Genomic DNA, 18,587 nt, shown 5'->3' on the forward strand with positions numbered 1-18,587 from the left:
AACTTCATAGTGTGCATTAGCCAATGCACTTCCTTACTTAGATCAGAGATAAGCAGATCCAAGTAACCACCATCAAGACTATGATGTCTTCTTCTTCTTGTACACACCAAGGCTGAACATGTTTCTTGCCAGGAAACTTCTTCAGAGATCATACTCTTTTGCTGCCACCAAAGAGATAGATCATAAGCCAACGTACTATCCTTCCTGTGATTCTGCACAGGGTCTTGAAGAAGAGATGTTCCAACATCTTTAAGAACATCAGTTATCTTGAGCTCCAAGGATAATCAATTAAATACTTGTACTTGGCACAAGTAGACATTGATCTTAAATCCTTTCCCAATTTTCCTTTCAGATACTTCCACCATAAGAATACTTTGAAAATACTCTTCTAGTGTCAACATCTTCTACTTGCAAGCACCTCAACAATCTTGAGACTCTTTCCAGATTAGATTCACCCTTAGGAATGAGAGAGATGAATCCTTCCTTGCAAATGTGTCACACAACAACCAGACCCCATATGACACAGGTCAACAGCCAACCAGACCCTAGGCTGACCAAACTTGAGGAGGTTAACCAAAACTCCCCCTCAAATTAACAATCATGGAAACTCCACACCAATATCCATGCATTGTACACACATATCTCAACATGACATACACTATCCCTACCAGTGGAAACTAACTCCTCCAATCAGACTCCAGCTGACCATAAGTACTAGTGAGACACACAGTACCAGTCAATAGTAGATATGCATTGTCAGGGCATACTACCTCAACCAACCTCTGAATCTTCATATTCTTACTCCTTGAAAGAACTGCCACTTCTGAACGTGGTGTTTGAATAACATGATCCATGGTTCCAATCCTCTTAAATGATATAGCAATCAGGTTACCCCATTATTGACTGCTAACATCCAGGGGACTTGTCTTCCAACACAACATAGTACTTCAGGGAACAACTATCCAACCCTGATCAATCTACAGGAATATGCCAAACAGCAGGAGATTGCACAAAGTCACATCTCAACCAGCTCAACTTCTAGAGATCAAACTTCTAAAGGTGACCTTCTTGAGCACACACACAGTTGACCCTGCCCTTGTCAACTCAGCACACACAGATGTCTCCTCTTCCAGGTCAGAAGTAGGTTCCAAACAGAAGTATCCCTTTGTTTGATACCTAAAAACATCTGCTCTTCAACCAGTAGCTGCATACTTGTTGAACAACATGTTCTAACATCGCATAGAACATTAGTTCCACCTCCTTGGAACAAACCTTCCTTGAAAGTCTTCAAGGTCCTCATACACCCTACTCAAGTGAGTAAAAGAATCAGTGATTAAGTGATTCTTACCATCCTGAAGTGAGAACGTCATGATGAGTGGACTTGAGGAGACTCAAGTATCTTTGACATCTTCAGTAGATTATGAAGAGATCTTGAATACAGCAGCCTTTCATCCACATGAGGGGAAACTACATCAGAGTTTGAGTTTTGCCAGGTATTATGCAGCGGAAATCATAATACAACTCAACCAATGAACACACACTTCACCAAATCGGCCTCCAAGACCATACCAAGTTTGAATGTGATTCAATACTGGCACAGCTGTCCCACACACAGGCCAATTGCCAACCTCCAGAGACAGGTACACACCATTCCTTTCATGAACAGTCCATCCACCTACTTCAAGGGACCATTCAGGGTAATCAGTACTCACATAACTCCTTGCAAGATACCAGAAAGTATCACCCATGGATCTCATCCAGAAACAGAACAGGATGCCTGCTCTGATACCATTTGAAATTCTGGCGTAGTCAGTATTCAGATGTTCTACTTCAAGTCATGACATCTGATCCAACATTGTAATTAATACAGCAAGGCAATTATTAAATCATGTACTAATATGCACCCTTTCACAGATGTCACGACATCTCCTTCTATGTCACCCTAGAATGGAGGAACACCTAGTTATGTGCACCATAGCCTTCACTTCTGTTGTTTTCCTACACAGTTATCAGCACGATGTCTCAATCCTGATTTGGACATCATCTGTTACATTGTTCCAGTTTGTTGGTCATGTACTTGTATTTCCTAAGTTAAAGGTTGAAACAAGTTAAACTAATCTCCACTTATTAAGGAGCTAACAAATAGTCTATTTGCTAGGTTCATTAATTGTAGCTTAGTTGTTAGTTTCCTGGATTTTAGATCAGCTGTTGGATTCCTAAAGAATAGCCTGAGAAAAATCCTGAAACAGAAAAACTAACCATTCAGCAATTTAGCATATGCTGTCAGGAATGAATGTCATAACGTTCAGTTTGACATTCAAGTCCAGGACCATATGCTAAGTCTGTTAAGTTCCTGAAAACAGACTGTGCTAAATTTGCTGTACTGTAAAAGACCAACCAGTCTCTTACTTCAGTATCAGCTTACTGGAAGAACTATCAAGACATCCAGTTTGACAGTTTCATAATGATCTTTTGGCCAGGTCTGTTATCCTCTTGTAGACCAGACTTAACTACATACTGAACTGAGATCATCATGCTTATTATACAGTATGTGTTGTTGTTGATGAATGTCAAAACATTCTAATTGACATTCCAACAGAAGGCTATGTATCAGGTTTGTTATTAACTTGATATACAATCTGAGTTATGGCAGACAGGATTATAACATGCAGTAGGTAAGCAAACACAGGAAATTGTTAACCCAGTTCAGTCCAACATGACCTACATCTGGGGGCATACCAAGCCAGGAAGAAGATCCACTATCAGTAGTATTAATTCAGAGTTAAACTCCCCCGTTTACAACTCTTCACTTAATCCCTACCCAATGCAATCTATACCTAGGAACTCCTAGATAGAAACCTCCAGTTTCCATTCCTATCACTACAAATACAATGTAATGGCAAAACACCTTGAACTTGCTTCACAGCTTCATTCAAGAACATAATCACTCTTGCCTACAGGCTTTGAGTTACAAATACTCTCAGATTTGAGCACTGAGAAACACAGGGTAACCTTCCCACAGATTGGGAGGTTTACCTCACACACACCCCTAAAAATTCATTCTAAGAGGCTTACAAAAACTAGGTTACAATAAGCTATTTATAACCTAATCACCCAACTGGATTTGGGCCTTCAGAAATCGCAGCAACTTGTTCTTTGCTGTTACAAATACAGCAGAAAAATTCTGCTACAAACAAGGTCTTCAATCCTAAAATCTCTCCATATATATCTCCTTATTTTAAGCCTATATATCTTCTGATTGAGTCTTTAAGACCTCCATATGGGAGTTAAGATATTCACCAAATATCCTCACTAATCCCAGATTATATACTGAATTAATTCATTTAGTTTTCTACGCATGTACGATGTCACAGGCATGATGTCGTGACATCGTACATGACATGTTGGTCCAGATGTTGAACTTCTTCAACCCAACATATTAAAACAACAGAGATGATTACATTATTTGTTTTACAAAATTAATGCCAATCCTGAGGTATTAACAATTCTGTTATCGAGTGATGCCCTTCGGTTTGAAGAGTGCCGGAGCCACGTATCAACGTGTTATGACTACCTTGTTTCATGATATTATGCACAAGGAGATCGAGGTGTATGTTGATGATATGATTGCAAAGTCGAAAACGGAAGTTGAACATGTAGAACACTTGTTGAAGCTTTTTCAGCGTTTGAGGAAATACAAACTTCGCCTGAATCCGAACAAGTGTACATTTGGAGTCCGTTCCGGCAAGTTATTGGGCTTTATTGTCAGCAAAAAAGGTATTGAAGTTGATCCTGCCAAGGTCAAAGCAATACAAGAGATGCCTGCGCCCAAAACTGAGAAGCAAGTCCGAGGTTTTCTTGGCCGCTTGAATTACATTTCGAGATTTATATCCCACATGACTGCCACATGTGCGCCTATATTCAAGCTCCTTCGGAAAGATCAACGTCATGATTGGACCGAGGATTTCTAGAAGGCCTTTGATAGTATTAAAGAGTATTTGTCTGAGCCTCTGATTCTGTCTCCGCCTGTTGAAGGGAGACCATTGATTATGTACTTGATCGTGCTTGACGATTCTATGGGATGTGTACTGGGTCAGCAAGATGAATCAGGGAAGAAAGAATATGCAACATACTACTTGAGTAAGAAGTTCACTGATTGTGAGTCTCGATACTCAATGCTTGAGAAGACATGTTGTGCTTTGGATTGGGCTTCTAAGCGTTTACGCCAATATATGTTGAATCATACGACTTGGTTGATATCCAAAATGTATCTAATCAAGTATATTTTTGAGAAGCCTGCTTTAACTGGGAGGTTTGCCCGTTGGCATATGTTGTTATCTGAGTATGATATTGAGTATCGAGCTTAGAAAGCTATTAAAGGTAGTATTTTGGCTGACCACTTGGCACATCAACCAATTGAGGAATATCAGCCTGTGCAATACGACTTCCTTGATGAGGAGATTTTGAATTTGAAGATGAAAGATTGCGATGAGCCTACGCTAGATGAAGGGCCAGAGTCTGGTTCCCGATGGGGTATAGTGTTTGATGGGGTTGTTAATCAATATGGAAATGGTATTGGGGCAGTGATTATTACTCCTTAGGGCATACATTTTCCTTTTACAGCAAGGCTAACTTTCAAATGAACGAATAATATGGCGGAGTATGAGGCTTGTATTATGGGTTTGGAAGAATGTATTGATCTTAGGATCAAACATCTTGATGTTTATGGTGATTCGACCCTTGTTGTTAATCAGATTAAGGGTGAATGGGAGACAAATCAGCCTGGCCTCATCCCATACAGAGATTATGCGAGGAGGATTTCAACTTTCTTTACTAAGGTTGACTTCCATCATATTCCTCGAGATGAGAATCGGATGGCAGATGCTCTTGCTACAATGATTGTGGTAAAGTATTGGAATGAAGTCCCCAATATTATTGTGATGCGCTTGGATAGACCAACTCATGTATTTGCAATTGAAGAAGTGAAAGATGATAAGCCATGGTATTACGATATCAAATGCTTTCTCCAAAGTCAGATTTACCCGCCTTGGGCATCTATTAAAGATAAGAAGACTATGAGGAGACTATATGGCGGTTTCTACCTCAATGGTGATGTGCTTTATAAAAGGAATTTTGACATGGTTCTGCTCAGATGCGTGGATAGACACGAAGTAGACCTGTTGATGACTGAAGTCCATGAGGGTTCATTTGGTACTCATTCCAATGGACATGCTATGGCTAAGAAGATGTTCAGAGCGGGCTACTGTTGGCTGACAATGGAGTCCGACTGCTGCAAATATATGAAGAAATGCCACAAGTGTCAGATTTATGCGGATAAGATTCATATTCCCCCAACACTTCTGAATGTTATTTCCTCACCATGGCCTTTATCCATGTGGGGAATTGACATGATTGGCATGATTGAACCAAAGGCGTCTAACGGTCACTGTTTTATTCTCGTAGCTATTGTTTACTTCACCAAGTGGGTTGAAGCGGCATCATATGCGAATGTGACCAGGCAGGTGGTTGTGAAGTTTATCAAGAATCAACTCATATGCCGATATGGTGTGCCAGACAAGATCATTACTGATAATAGATCTAACTTGAACAACAAGATGATGAAAGAGTTGTGTAGCGAGTTCAAGATTGCACATCATAATTCTTCTCCCTATAGACCCAAGATGAATGGGGTTGTTGAAGCTGCTAACAAGAACATCAAGAAGATTATTCAGAAGATGGTTGTTACGTACAAAGATTGGCACGAGATGTTGCCACTTGCTCTGCATGGTTATCGTACATCTGTCCGCACTTCAACAGGGGCAACCCCTTTCTCTCTTGTATATGGCATGAAGGTTGTGCTCCCCATGGAGGTTGAGATCCCATCAATGAGAGTCTTGATGGAAGCCAAGTTGACTGAGGCTGAATGGGTTCAGAGTCGTTATGACCAGCTGAATTTGATAGAAGAGAAGAGATTAACTGCCATGTGCCATGGTCAGTTATATCAGCAAAGGATGAAGAAAGCCTTTGATAAGAAGGTCAAGCCTCGTGTGTTCCGAGAAGGTGACCTCGTGCTCAAGAAAGTCTTGTCTTTCACGCCCGATTCCAGGGGCAAGTGGACTCCAAACTATGAAGGTCCATATGTTGTTAAGAGAGCCTTTTCAGGTGGTGCTTTGTTGCTTACAACTATGGATGTGGAGGATTTCACTCGTCCTATGAATTCAGATGCAGTCAAGAAATATTTCGCCTAAAATAAAAACAGAATTGCTCACTAAGTTGAAAACCCGAAAGGGCGACTTAGGCAAAAATGAGTGTCTCGGTGGATTGAAAACCCGAAAGGGCGGTCCAGGCAAAAGTTAGAGACATAAAAAATGAATATGTATATCCCGCTAGATTGAGTACCTCACCTTGGGGAAATCTAGGCAAAAATTAGGGATTTGGCAAGTAACTGCATCCTGACAAGAATTTGTTCTACAACTGTCATTTGTCAAAGATTCTCGCTCAGTCATCGTCAACTGAAGCTTCCAATACATTGGATTCAGAGTTGGTGGAGAAATGATCATTATGTTCAATGTAGCCCTTTTTCCAATATATATCACCAATTTCAAATTTGTAAAGATCCATGGAGTCTCGCCATTTGCGGACTACCATTCTATTAAATAAATTTGAGCCTTTATCCAATTCTTGGCACTCTTATTGGTTTCTGTTTAACAAATGTTTACATGTTTTAATTGATAAATATCATTGTTTTAAACAAATAAAGTTTTTATAAACTGTTTTAAACAAAGTGAACATTCACAAAGACTAAAAAGGATAAATGGAATGTCTTCAGTGTTCTCCCAAGGATAGTACGATTTCCAAAAGGTAAGGCATTTATTCATATTTTGGCATTCTTATATCCTCTTCATCAGTTTTCATTTGCCTCCCCAGCGAGCGCAGAAGGAGTGATACATCATCAGCTTCCCAGAGATTCTGGCACTAGCATTTCTGTTTATCAATCATATGGTTATCATCCCTTGTGTGGACTGACCTAAAATCCCTTATAGATTGATAAAAGTTAATATGCTGTCTATTCATGAGGAAGGTTGTCTTTCCCCAACATGAGTAAGAATCTCCAGCGGAGTAGGCATGTGTTCCCTACAATGTTATCTTTCAGTTATCTCCTCAATAGTAGTTGCCTAAGAACAGTGGGTGAAGGGTTTGTTCTCCTTTTTATCCCCAACATGGCACATGTTGCTGAAGGATTCATTTCCGATTCCCTCAGCCAAGGGTATCTCCTTTGAGAATATTGGCAGGTTATCCCTAGTATGGTCGCCTACAGTCCATCCCTAGTGGAGTTGCCTGATTCAAGCATGATAATTTGTTTCCCCTCCGTGTTGGAAGATTTCTTCCAAGTATAGAGCTGGTGGTCAAGATGTTTATTTCCTTCCCCAGCGGAGAAAAATGTTCTCTTTCCCCTTAGCAGAGATGTCTCTCCAGCAGATGAGAGAGATTGTTTTGATTGTTGAAGTTTCTGTTTGGCGGTTGTTCCCCACAGAGTTTCATGTCATTCCCTGATAAGTTCCCCAGTAGAGTTTCTTCTACGAAGGATCTTATCCGTATTAAGCTCCCCAGTAGAGTTTCTTCTACGACGGATCTTATGTTTGTTCAACAGCACTTCCCCGACAGTTGGAAACTTTGACCTTTGTATATCCTCAGCGATGATCTATGTCTCCTGGTATTAGATCATCCCTGCCAGAGCTGATTTCTCTTGTGGCCTTTCTCTTTTGAGATGTTATACCGGATGTCCGTTCATGGCTCTTCAGCCTGTTTGTGTTAGATATGTCTGTTTGTTAGCATTAATCATACACAAATCACGCATATACATGCATAATTATAACATTCATATATTCATGATGCATCCTTTTCCATATACCTTTGCTTGTTATCTCCTGCTATTGGTGAAATATTCTTCCCCAAGCAGATGTTTGTGTCTGATCTCTCCATATAAAGTCAGCCCCATAGGCAGAAAGTGTCTATCTTTCCTTCTTTATTCCCTACTGAGTTATGTCCTCGTGGATGATTATTGTTTCAGTTTCCTCCCCAGCTGTGTATTGGGATGGAATTACTCCCCTGAGTTATATCCTCATCGGGTTGAGTCTTGTTTGATTGTGTCTTTCTAGTTTGTTCCTAGAATGACTCCTTTTTTGTTATCCCCTGCAGTTCCTTGTGGGTTAGTTGTTCAATTGCTCAGTAACCAGTAATTGTCCATCTTTTCCCCAGTGAATCTTTGTGGCCTTCTACCCAGTAACCGATAGTTGTAAGTCCTATTTTTGTGGCCTTCTACCCAGTAACCGGTAGTTGTAAGTCCTATTTTTGTGGCCTTCTACCCAGTAATCGATAGTTGTAAGTCCTATTTTTGTGGCCTTCTATCCAGTAACCGGTAGTTGTAAGTCCTTTTTTTGTGGCCTTCTACCCAGTAACCGGTAGTTGTAAGTCCTATTTTTGTGGCCTTCTACCCAGTAACCGGTAGTTGTAAGTCCTATTTCTGTGGTTTTCTACCCAGTAACCGGTAGATGTAATCCCCTTTTTGTTGGTTATCTTTATCCAATATTCGGTATTGATATTCCTTCGCTTGTGAGTATACCACCCAGTAACCGGTGATATATCTCCTGGATAATTGCTCTTGCCAATGTATCCCCCGCCGAGTCATCTTTCATTTACTCTTGTTTGGTAATGATTGTTTCTCTTTTTGATTGGTCATCATTTTATACCCAGTACCCGGTATCCCGATGTCCTTTCTTTTTCGGTCGATTTATCCTTTATTAACCCAGTAACCGGCTGTGGATAATCTTCCATGCGAGTATGTTATCTACGTTATGACAGTAATAGATAATATGTCTCATGCGCTCTCCAGTCGAAGTCTTTTTCTTCCCCAGTTAATTAAGATTCGCATTTCCTTGTGAAATTGAATGTCCATCGTGTAATTCGAGTTTGCTTTTTCAGCCCTCCTTTCGGATGATGAGTGTCTTGGATATGTTCCCAATTCACGGCTGGTTGGTCACCTATTATATGCCCAGTAACCGGTATCCCTGATGTTCCTTCCTTCTGCTCCCTATTATGACTTTTTGGTCCCCTGTGGAGTCAGATTTTCCTGAGTTGAAATATGCCTTTTAGGTCTTCCTTAGATGTTTCAGATGATTGATATCTCTCACCCTTATACCGGTTTTAGGTATTCTTTCTCCCTGAGCATGTTGTTCTCTCACCCAGTAACCGGTGTTTTGATGACATGTCTCCTCTTTTGAGTTTATTACCCAGTAACCGGTAATATCTCATTGTTTCTTCCTCAGCTGAGTCTTTTGTGGACATTCTCGTCTGAGTCCGAATTTTTATCCGAAGTATCCTTTGTGGATAGTTTCGTTGTATGGACATATTCCCCAATACATGCGTCTTTGCGTCAGCTCGAGTCTTTCCATTGATTTATTTTCATGGAATCCCTTCGTGTCTCCCAGCAAGTTTTCAAGTCGTATCCTGCTCACGCATTTTGACCTTTTTCCCTAGAGTCTCTGTCTCCCTAGTGAGTATGTTACTCTTATGGATTTTTTAGTTTCTTCTGATTTCTTTTCCTTCGTGGCAATTATTCACCATGAAGATTTTATTTTGCATGCATACATTTGCATCATGAGGTCTCTTAGGGACCAAAATTTGTCTCTTTGTTATTATTTAAGCCCATTCTACCTCGTCGAGATGAAGATTTTAACCTTCACATCTCCGGCTAGAATGACCTTAAATATGGGCATTTGTAAGACCCTAATTTTGACCCTAAAATCCCTCATGGCATCATATCATTTGCTCAATGCATTGCCTCAAGGATCATAGCATGTGTGGCTCCTTTACCCTAGGGGTGGGACTTGTGTGAGGTGGTTGGAGACCACCAAGCATGCTTGTATTGTATATTATTTATTTTACAATTTTGTTTACTAACCAAAAGCACAAAAATATGTCACTAACTCTTTTTGTTTTGAAGCTCAAGTGATCATGTGCTCCAATGCTCCTAGGAGGCTCCTAAGCTCAATGAAGTGGCTAGATGAAGATGAAAACAGGCATGACAATGGTCCAAAAATCTCCTAATCATCATATATGTCTCCCAAGTATCTCAATTTTCCAATTTGATCAAGATAACCCAAAGGGCTTGAGGATTGTTTCCCAAGGAAACCCTAATTCAACTGTGAATTGACTGTGCCTTGCTCATGAAACAACCTCAACCTATGATCAAATTTAATCAAGGGAAGTTCTTTAATTCATTATTTTATGCATATATGAGCTTATGTGAGATTTCTCAATCATTCATTCATCAAGATTTGAAGTTTGACCTTGAGAAGTTGACCAGTCAAGTCATCTAACTAAACTGAAGATCACTGAGACATAACTTGTGATGTGTTTGTCAAATGAAGATAAACCCAAGATAAAAAATATTCTTAAGAACCATATTAACAACTTTGATGTTCATCAAAAATCCATTTGAAACTTGGAAGGTCATCATTCATTGCAAAACATTATAGGTCATTTTGACTGAAACCCTAATTTTGGGTCAACTTCCCAAGGACCTAACTTCCTTAATTTTTATTATTTTTAGGTGAGACCAAATTAATTAGAAATATTAAGATGTATACTTCAAATTTTATGTTGGACAAAATTTCATAATCCTAAAATAAACACATGTGATAATACAAAACATTATAGGTCACTTTGGACCTAAGTCATTGAATTTGAAAAATGTCCAACTTCAAGTGCCTATAACTTTCTCATTGAAAATCCAAATTATGCAAAATTTAAGTCTAAATTGATCACCTTGAAAAGGTATACAACTTTTATGTTGGATGTTTTTCCATTTGAGGCTTGCATTATTGAAACAGAAGGGCAAGTTGCTTGCTTTTGGCAAAAAAATTCAGAGGGAACCTAGACATCTTTTGCACCCTAAACTTCACAGCCAGTTTTCATAAAGTTCCAAACTCCAAATGAACTTATTCCCAACATGACTTTGTTCCTTATTCCAAGAGCTTTCTAACCATTACTCACATGACCATTTTTGGATTTTCCATGTGGGAGTTTCGAAGAGCTTAATGTTTATGTTCATTTGTGCAATTCACATCCTAACGTCATGTACAAGCAAATGCAGCTCCAATTACACGTCGAATTCACTTGCATTTGGTCTCAGCATGCATTTCCATTCACTTTTGGGCCTCACATGCGCCTGTACAGGCCCATGCATGGAGGATCCAAAATTCATGCACACGAGGGAAAGCAAGCATTGTATCAAGTTCAGCTATAAATATAAGCTCATGCTCATTCAAAAATCAACCTGAAGGAGATCTGAAACGCTGTTGGATTGAAAACCACCCCTCACCTAAAGGAATTTCAGTTTTCATTTTCAATTTAAAGCTTGAATTTCAACATCATTAGTTGATCTTCAAGTCTTAATTCCTTAACCTTGCATCATCATCACACTTCTAGATCAAAATTGGATCAAGAGCTTGGACAATTTGTGTTGTTTGAAGCTCCATTTTAGAGGTATATCACCAAACTTTTTTGATTCAGATCTTGAAATATAATATGAATTCCTTTGGTTTGTGCTATTTTCTGAAGTCCTCAAGCATGAGGTAGGCCAGTGGTGGTCTCAATTTTGCAAATCGTGCCATTTCAGATTAAACACCCTGATCTTCAAGCTCAGGTTTCTCTTTAAATAAGAACTTTATGAGTGATCATGGTTACAGGGGTAATGTACATCACCTCAGCTTCATTTTGATACCTTGCTTTTTCATTTTCGTCAAAGTTGAAATCCCTGTGCGTGGTGGCCGAAACCAGTTGTCTGGCCGAAGAAGATGGTGGTTTCCACCACCATCCCCACGTGGGAGCCTCAGGTCCATTGGATCTTGATGAAACGTTATAATCTCGACCTTCCAATGTTATGACTTGTTTTAAATCAATGTGTAGCGCGCTTGACTTTGGCCTTTCGTGCATCCGCGCCTTTGAACCCTCAGATCATGGCCACGTCATTTAATAAAATGATCCAAGCGCGCCAGATTTTTGCTATTTTCTTATTTTCTGATTAATTTCATTTAATTCATTTTATTTTCAAAAAATCATAAATATTTTATTTGAAGTCACAAAAATATGAGACCAATGCCAAAAAATTTCTTGAAAAATCTAGTTTCATATTTTAATTTTTAATTATTTTTGTGACTTCATTTAATATTTTTTGTGAATTATTTGGTTTTTAATAGTTTTAATTCATTTTAAAATACTTTTTGATATCTGAAAAATCCAAAAAATATTTTCTTAACACATATGGATCATGATAAGTCAATGAAAAATAGTCTCATCAATTTCTTAATTGATTTGAGATTTATTTGAGATTTTAATTCATATTGTGTTATTTTTATTGTTTTTAATTGTTTTAAAATAGTTTCTGATTTCAAAAATTATTGAGAAAATTTGTCAAACCTTGTTTGACCATGTTTGACCTATAAGAATTTAATTAGACTTGTTGAAGTTGATTTGAATTGAATTTGAGGTTTGACCATATTTTGTCCATTTTAATTTTGCATTTATTTTAACTCCAAAAAATATGTTTGACTTGCTGACTTGTGATCTTTATTTCTCTTCTGTTTAACATTGATTGGTGATGATTTAATTCTCATTTGATCATTTGTGTTTGCCACTTGAATGTTCTTTCCATCCATTTCATCTTAATTATATTTATTTTTATTTTTTGGCCAATGAGTTAATGTCTTATGGTTAGTCTTGACATATGAGAGGCTTAACCTTCTTTGATCCAAATCAAACTTAACTTGATCCAAGATCAAGTGAGTTGCCTTGCGTCCAAGATAGGTTTCTTCTGGGTCAAGCAAAAAACCTAAAGTCCATACAAGGCCTTTTTTCTTTTCTTTTGGCATGACATTTTTTTGGAGCCTGGCTTACTAGTCATGATCTCTAACTTGTGTTTATTTGCCTATAGTTTTATTGACCTGCCTCAGATAGGTGTGACTACTACATTAGTCTACTTACGATTGCTTAACATAACGCTAAATTGTCTCATGACAAGCTAACATAACTACACTAACTACTAACTTTAATTTGAGCATTTAATTTCTTGCAATTTACTTTAATGCACTTTATTTCTTGCTCATTTATTCATATTACTTTTCATTTTGCTTACTTGAGCTCATATTTTATGTTTATGTCATTTTCCTTTTGCTCATTTGAGCTCATTATTGTATATAAATATATTGTTGTTTTGTGTTGGTTTTGTTTCTGTTTTGTGTGAACCTAATGCAAAAAGGAGAAATGACTTAGAATTAGGATATACCTATGCTTAAAGGAGTTCAATAGAAACTAGGCCTCATGCCTTTAGAATGCTAAACTTGTTGAAGAGCAACTAGGCCTCATGCCTTTAGAATGATAAATCAAAGTTGACTTCAAAGGACTTCCTTTCCAAAACTTATTCTTTGTTCATTCCTCTTATTGTATTGTGAACTTTTTGATATTTGCTCTTGTGTGATAGGGATTCCATCTTGAGATAGTAAAGAGGACCATTGTCATGAGTAGCCAAGTTAAGAGAGACAAGCCAAATGGAGATCCTAGGAGCTTGAATCTAAATATTTGTTTGATTGCTTGAGTGATTGCTAAGTCCAAAGGAAAGGAACATCTTGAATCATCTCTATGATTTCAAGAAAAGGAACTCCAAGGGTTTTATCTTCTCTCTTATCTTTGTATGCTTTAGGACTAGCCCTTCTCTTCTTCTCCTCACTCTAACCCAAGCCAAACTCTTTTTGGGTAAACTTTGACATTGTTTCCAAATTAGAAACCTAGGCCTTATGCCTTTGACTTTCCAAAATCTTTTCATTAATACTCATTATGAATAGATCTTAATTCAACTTTGACTTCATTTTGTAAATACCCCTAACTTATAAATACAACTCACTTCAAGTTTGATTTTGTGGTTCCAATGGCCACCTTTGTTAAAACCTTTTCATAAACATTAGTCATAGGTTTGAGTTATCATAATGGTTGATATAAATTTCACCTCATCCTTAGTGATTGGATTATAAGTCTTCCATACTTATTATAGGGTTAACCCCTCACTAGTATATTGAAGCTCTCCTCACATGGTGGATTGTTGGTTTAGGTTGAGTTTTCTCCCTTTGATAACAAAAAACCTTAAGGCTTTTAATCAAATCAGTTCACCAATGTTTGAGATTTTTACCCCGAACTACGAGGTTTTGATCATACCTTTGTGATGGTACATAGGCAATGGGTTCATCCATTCAAACAACAAATTTGTAAATATAATCTATTCTCTTCTCATCCCCCCAATCTTTTGCACATATTTTTCACAAATACCAACCTACAACACATATTTGCAAAAAGAGGTTCCCTTAGAGTACTAAGGATGTTTTGGATGCGTAAAACCTTCCCATTTCATAACCAACCCCCTTACCTAGATCTCTGACATTTTTATTAGTTTTTGATTTGATAAAACTTCTTACTTGGATTTTGTTCGCTTTTTAGCCTTTCCTTTGGACAAATAAAAGTGCGGTGGCGACTCGAATTGTATGTTTACTTTTGGTTTAGTCAATAAACCTAAAGGTAACGAATACCCCGCTACAACGAGGTTTTTAGATGATTGGGAGCTATTTAGTCTGCATTTTGGTAAAGAGAAAGACACTTTTGATTGTACGAAGAAGAAACAGAAAAGAGAAGAAAGCTTACAAGGTGTGGAGAAGAAGAGATTTTCAAGATCGGAAGAGAATGAAAATCAACCTTCATCACCAAATAATTATAATGTCTCTATTTTGTAATTTGTTTTCTTTGAATATTATGAGAAGCTAAACCCCCCAACGCTAGGGGGTGTCCCTGAATTGCTACTATATGAACACTCTTTCTATGTTTTTATGATTATCAATGTTTTCTTAATTCAAATTATTATACGACGTTCTTAATGCTTTATTTTATCAGACAAATGGAATTTTGATCTATGGTTAAGGTTTAGGTCGGACAAACCACCTTATCGCTTGTTGTATAATAATACTTCGGTTTAATCACTTAGGAATAAGGATCAAACCATAGTAGCCGTTAATTCTTGATCAATTACATATTTCGTAACGTCATTTTGAATAGCTAAGGAATTAAGGATTGAAATTGATTGTTAATGGTTTTCGGCTAAGGAATTAGAGAAAACAATTCTTGAGAATCGGTTTTGAATTACTACAACGTAGATGTTATATAATATGGAAGTAGTGTAGTACAAAGCAATTCACACATCTTGCCTTAGCATGCTTTCTCATATCGTTCATCAGCTTTTTATACGCTTGTGTAATTTATTCTCGTTCTTATCATTTTTAAAAACAATCAACAAACCCCCTATGTTCTTTTGTTCAATGGAATTATTATAAAGATTTGTACTTATCACGCAGTCCTCGAGATCGATACTTGGGATAACTCCCATTTCATTACTACATTGGTGCAAAGAGTACACTTGCTATTTTACCGATCAAGGATGATGAAACCGTTACGCTTAATGCTGAGTGTAGCGCTATTATTCAAAATAACATGCCTCCTAAGCTGAAAGATCCAGGTAGTTTTTCCATACCATGTGTAATCGGAAAGTTTATCATAGACAAAGATTTGTGCGACTTAGGAGTCAGTGTTAGTTTAATGCCATTATCCACATGCAAGAAACTCAATTTAGGAGAACTAAGACCAACGAAGATGTCTCTACAACTAGCTGATCGTTCTGTTAAATTTCCAATAGGTATGCTAGAGAACATTCTCGTTCGTATAGGTCAATTCTATATTTCTACCGGCTTCGTAATAATGGATATAAAGGAGGATTCCAACATCCCTATTACATTAGGAATGCCCTTTTTAGCCATAGCTGGAGCCATCATAGATGTCAAGAAAGGAAATCTAACTTTTGAAGTTGGTGAAGAAAAAGTCCAATTTATTTTAGCTCAATTCTTAAAGCCGTCAGCTATAGAAGATTTATGTTGTCTCCTAGACGTCATCGATGAATGTGTGAAAGAAATGGAGAGGGAACCATCTAAGTATACTGAAGTACTAAAGATTCCATCTCATCCTACATTCGAAGACGATAATGGGCATGAGCCATACGTAGATGATTGTGTGAGGGAATGTCTAACACTAACACCCAATCCAATGCCATGCCCAAAGAAACCTTCTGTAGAACTTAAAACACTACCCAAGAACCTAAGGTATGAATTCCTAGACACCGAGCTTGAGCGACCAGTAATAGTCAACGTTGACTTAGGATAGATAGAAACCGTAAAATTACTTCATGTATTAAGAAAGTATCCAACAACTTTAGGCTATAACATCTCGGACCTAACAGGAATAAATCCCTCTATATGTGTGCATCACATTATGCTAGAGGAGGACTGCAAAATATCTAGAGAACATCAGAGAAGAATAAATCCTATCTTGAGCGATTTAGTAAAAAAGGAGGTACAAAATCTATTAGAAGCAAGAATTATATACCCGATATCCGATAGTAACTGGGTCAGACCAGTACATGTCGTACCAAAGAATGGATGGGTTACAATTGTCAGTAATGAAAAGGGAGAATCCATAGCAAAACGAATTCAAACCGGATGGAGGATATGCATAGACTATAGAAAATTAAATAAATCCACTCGTAAAGATCATTTTCCATTACCTTTCATCGATCAAATGCTTGAACGATTGACTAAACATTCTCATTTCTGTTATTTAGACGGATACTCAGAATTCTTTCAAATTCCTATTCATCCTGATGACCAAGAAAAAATTACCTTCACTTGTCCTTATGGTACATTTTCTTATCAACGAGTGTCGTTTGGACTATGTAATGCTCCTGCAACATTTCAGAGATATATGATTTTGATCTTTGCTGATTTTGTAGATGACATAATGGAAGTGTTTATGGGCGACTTCTCTATTTGTGGGCAAAGTTTCGAAGGATGTCTTTCGAACCTAGAAATGGTACTTGAAAGATGCGTTAAAGTCAATCTCGTATTAAACTGGGAAAAATGCCATTTGATAGTCCAACAAGGAATCAGACTTGGACATGTTGTATAAGACCGAGGAATGGAAGTGGATAAAGCAACAAAAGAAATTATAGAAAATCTTCAACTTCTGAAAACTGTTAGAGAAATTTGCAGTTTCTTAGGACACGCCGGTTTCTACCGACGATTCATTAAAGATTTCTCTAAAAAAACCAAACCACTAACGAACTTACTAATGAACGATGTTGAATTCATATTTGATGAAGACTACTTAAAAGCGTTCGAACATCTGAAAAATGCTCTTATTACCGCACCTATTATGCAACCACCTGATTGGAGTAAACCATTTGAAAAATGCTCTTATTACCGCACCTATTATGACCCCTGTAACAACCCATTTTTTTAGTATTTAATTATTATACTATTATGATTATATTTTTAATTTAATTATGTGGAGTGTTAATTAATTAATTGGTGTATTAATTCATTATCTGGTGGATATGAGAAATAATTAAATAATTGAATTAATTAATTAACTTGGTGGGCATAGTGAGTGATTAATTATTTAAATTTAAATAGAGGTATTTAAATATTAGGTATGATTGGGCCTAGTGATTAAATTAGATGAGTTAAGCCCAACTAGAATACTATTATAAATAGTAAGAGGTGAAGAGAGTGAGAATTGAAATTCACTTGAGCACTGAAAGCAATAGAGAAAGAGGAGAGGAAAAGTAAAGAGGAGTCAGGGTTTTCATCAGATTTACAAGGTAAGGGGGGAAATCCTTATTATTATGGGTTAGTATGATTGGGTCAATGGGTAGGAACATGTTTTAGGTTGAAATCCTTAATTGGCATGGTTTTGGAATTATTAGGTTTGATAAATACTCTTGAATTGTGATGATTAAATTATGCTAAAACTATGAATGAATATATATTTGGATGAGTTATAATTTCCTGAACGTGTAGCTTTTTACGGAATCGAAATCGGAGGTCCGGAAGTCCTCCAACGATGAAAAATGCGGAGAATTCTGCATTCTGTTTCGTTGTTAGCGCAGGAACAGCTTTCTGTTTTGCATTAACCGGTTAACCCAGGGCGTTAACCGGTTAACACTGTTGCGGTTTATGAAAAATTGCATTCTGTCTTGCGTTAACCGGTTAACCCAGGGCGTTAACCGGTTAACACTGTTAAAAGTTGCCAAGAATTGCATTCTGTTTTGCGTTAACCGATTAACCCAGGGCGTTAACCGGTTAACACTGTTTGAAAAGTGAAAAATTGATATTTAAATGTTGTGTGCGTTTTGGGACGAAATCTATGTGTACATATTTGATGATTGACCTATATTGGTGAATAATATATTGTACGCATGTGCATGTATACCAGTACTGCTTTGTGAATGATTTATGGTTATGGATGTGTATATGTAATCGTAATTGATGAGTTGTGATGAATGTGTATATGTACCAATTGTGAGTCATGGTGATATGTGGGATGTTAAGACGGTATAGAAGGTCTTAATTGCATATGTGTTGGTATGTGTGCATTCATTC

At 37.5% G+C, this 18,587-nt stretch overlaps 1 protein-coding gene across 1 annotated transcript; it reads left to right on the forward strand.

Annotated features, from left to right (window-relative positions):
* The first annotated feature begins 15,588 nt into the window (after positions 1-15,588).
* On the forward strand, positions 15,589-16,311 carry LOC127094885 (uncharacterized). The gene has a single exon (XM_051033650.1). It carries the CDS (start codon positions 15,589-15,591, stop codon positions 16,309-16,311), a length of 723 nt encoding a protein of 240 aa, XP_050889607.1.
* The last annotated feature ends 2,276 nt before the right edge of the window (positions 16,312-18,587 follow it).

This window comes from Lathyrus oleraceus, chromosome 6 (genome assembly GCF_024323335.1).
Source record: "Lathyrus oleraceus cultivar Zhongwan6 chromosome 6, CAAS_Psat_ZW6_1.0, whole genome shotgun sequence".
Taxonomy (NCBI): Eukaryota; Viridiplantae; Streptophyta; class Magnoliopsida; order Fabales; family Fabaceae; genus Lathyrus; species Lathyrus oleraceus.

Bases quoted from the DNA above. Each gene is read 5' to 3' on its own strand.
- LOC127094885 (XM_051033650.1), top strand. From the start codon at position 15,589: ATGCCTCCTAAGCTGAAAGATCCAGGTAGTTTTTCCATACCATGTGTA.